The 1,314-nt window shown below is 58.9% G+C and overlaps 1 protein-coding gene across 1 annotated transcript in view; it reads left to right on the forward strand.

Moving 5' to 3' along the window:
- Positions 1–218: 218 nt before the first annotated feature.
- Positions 219–1,314, forward strand: part of EMH_0022070 (uncharacterized protein) — a gene marked incomplete at both ends in the record, with an annotated part of 7,044 nt that continues 5,948 nt past the window's right edge. Inside the window, 3 exons of the mRNA XM_013501877.1 lie at positions 219–369; positions 646–812; positions 956–1,060. Coding sequence (XP_013357331.1) covers positions 219–369; positions 646–812; positions 956–1,060 — 423 coding nt within the window. The remainder of the gene's footprint in view (positions 370–645; positions 813–955; positions 1,061–1,314) is intronic.

Consider the following 1,314-nt stretch of genomic DNA (forward strand, 5'->3'; position numbering starts at 1 on the left):
TGACAGCAGCGTCTGTTGCTGCAGTACCTGTTGACCCAGTGTACTGGGAGAAGCTGCTGCTGCAGCTGCTGCAGCAGCCGAGGCGGCTGCAGCGCAGCGTGAGTTGCTGCTGCTGGTGCGTGCGCTGATGCTGCTGCTGGTGGTGTGGAGACACGGACGGCAGCTTCGCAGCAGCAGCAGCAGCAGCAGCAGCAGCAGCCGTTGCTGCAGCTCTGAGGATGAGGAGGTTCAGCAGCAAAGGCAGGCGGAGAGGCGGACCGAGGGGGGAAGCTAGCAGCCGTGGGGGCTTCAGTTTTAGTCAGAGCAGCGCGGAAGCAGCAGCAGCAGATGCACACAACGATGAAACGTTTGCTGTTGACAACCCCATCGGTGAGCTGCAGCAACNGCAGCAGCAGCAGATGCACACAACGATGAAACGTTTGCTGTTGACAACCCCATCGGTGAGCTGCAGCAACTGCTGCAGCAGCAGCAGCAGGAGCAACAGCAGCAGCAGCAGCACCAGATCCTGCAGCAGCACCCACAGTAGCTTCTGTAGCAGGTACTGTATCATGTGCTGCAGCAGCAGCTGCAGCAGCAGCTGCAGCAGCTTGTGTGTTTTTGCTTCTGTTGAGGGGTTTATTGTTTGCTGCTGTTTGCTGCGCTCAGGGGATGACTGGCAGCCCAATGAGGCGCAGTATAAGGAATTCGAGCGACAGAAGCAGCAGCAGCAGCAGCAGCAGCTGCAGCAGCAGCAGCAGCAGCAGCAGACGGAGCAACACAACAGACACATACCCACATCATATGCACACCATGTAGACGAAATACAACACCAGGTAATGCTGCTGCTGCTGTTGCTGCTTCCCGCTTGCTGCTGCTGCTGCGTGTGTGTGCTTGCTGCTGCTGCTGTTGCTGCTGATGCATGCATCCATTTGTTAGCTCTTGACTGAAAAAAACGTTTCTTACTGCCCCTCTGCAGCAGCAGCAGCAGGAGCAACAGCTGCAGCAGCAACACCCGCAGCAGAAGCTGCTGCAGCAGCAGCTGCAGCAGCAGCTGCAGCAGCAGCAGTGTGTGATGAACGCGGTTGCTGCTGCTGCTGCTGCTGCTTGTTTTGTTTGCTCAGCGCTTCGAGCTGCCGGAGTTCTTCAGCACAGACGCCAGGGGGCAGCCGGTGGATGTGCTACTGGAGTCTCTTGAGCCTGAGACAGATGCTGCTGCTGCTGCTGCTGCTGCTGGCAGCAGCAGCAGCAGCAGCAGCGGCGTTGCTGAGGCCTCCTTCGGAGCGCTTCACTCAGACGCCCCCCTCGAGCCGTTCCCGCATGCGCTGCAGCCAGACA

This window comes from Eimeria mitis, genomic scaffold (assembly GCF_000499745.2).
Source record: "Eimeria mitis Houghton genomic scaffold, Emh_scaff778, whole genome shotgun sequence".
NCBI lineage: Eukaryota > Apicomplexa > Conoidasida > Eucoccidiorida > Eimeriidae > Eimeria > Eimeria mitis.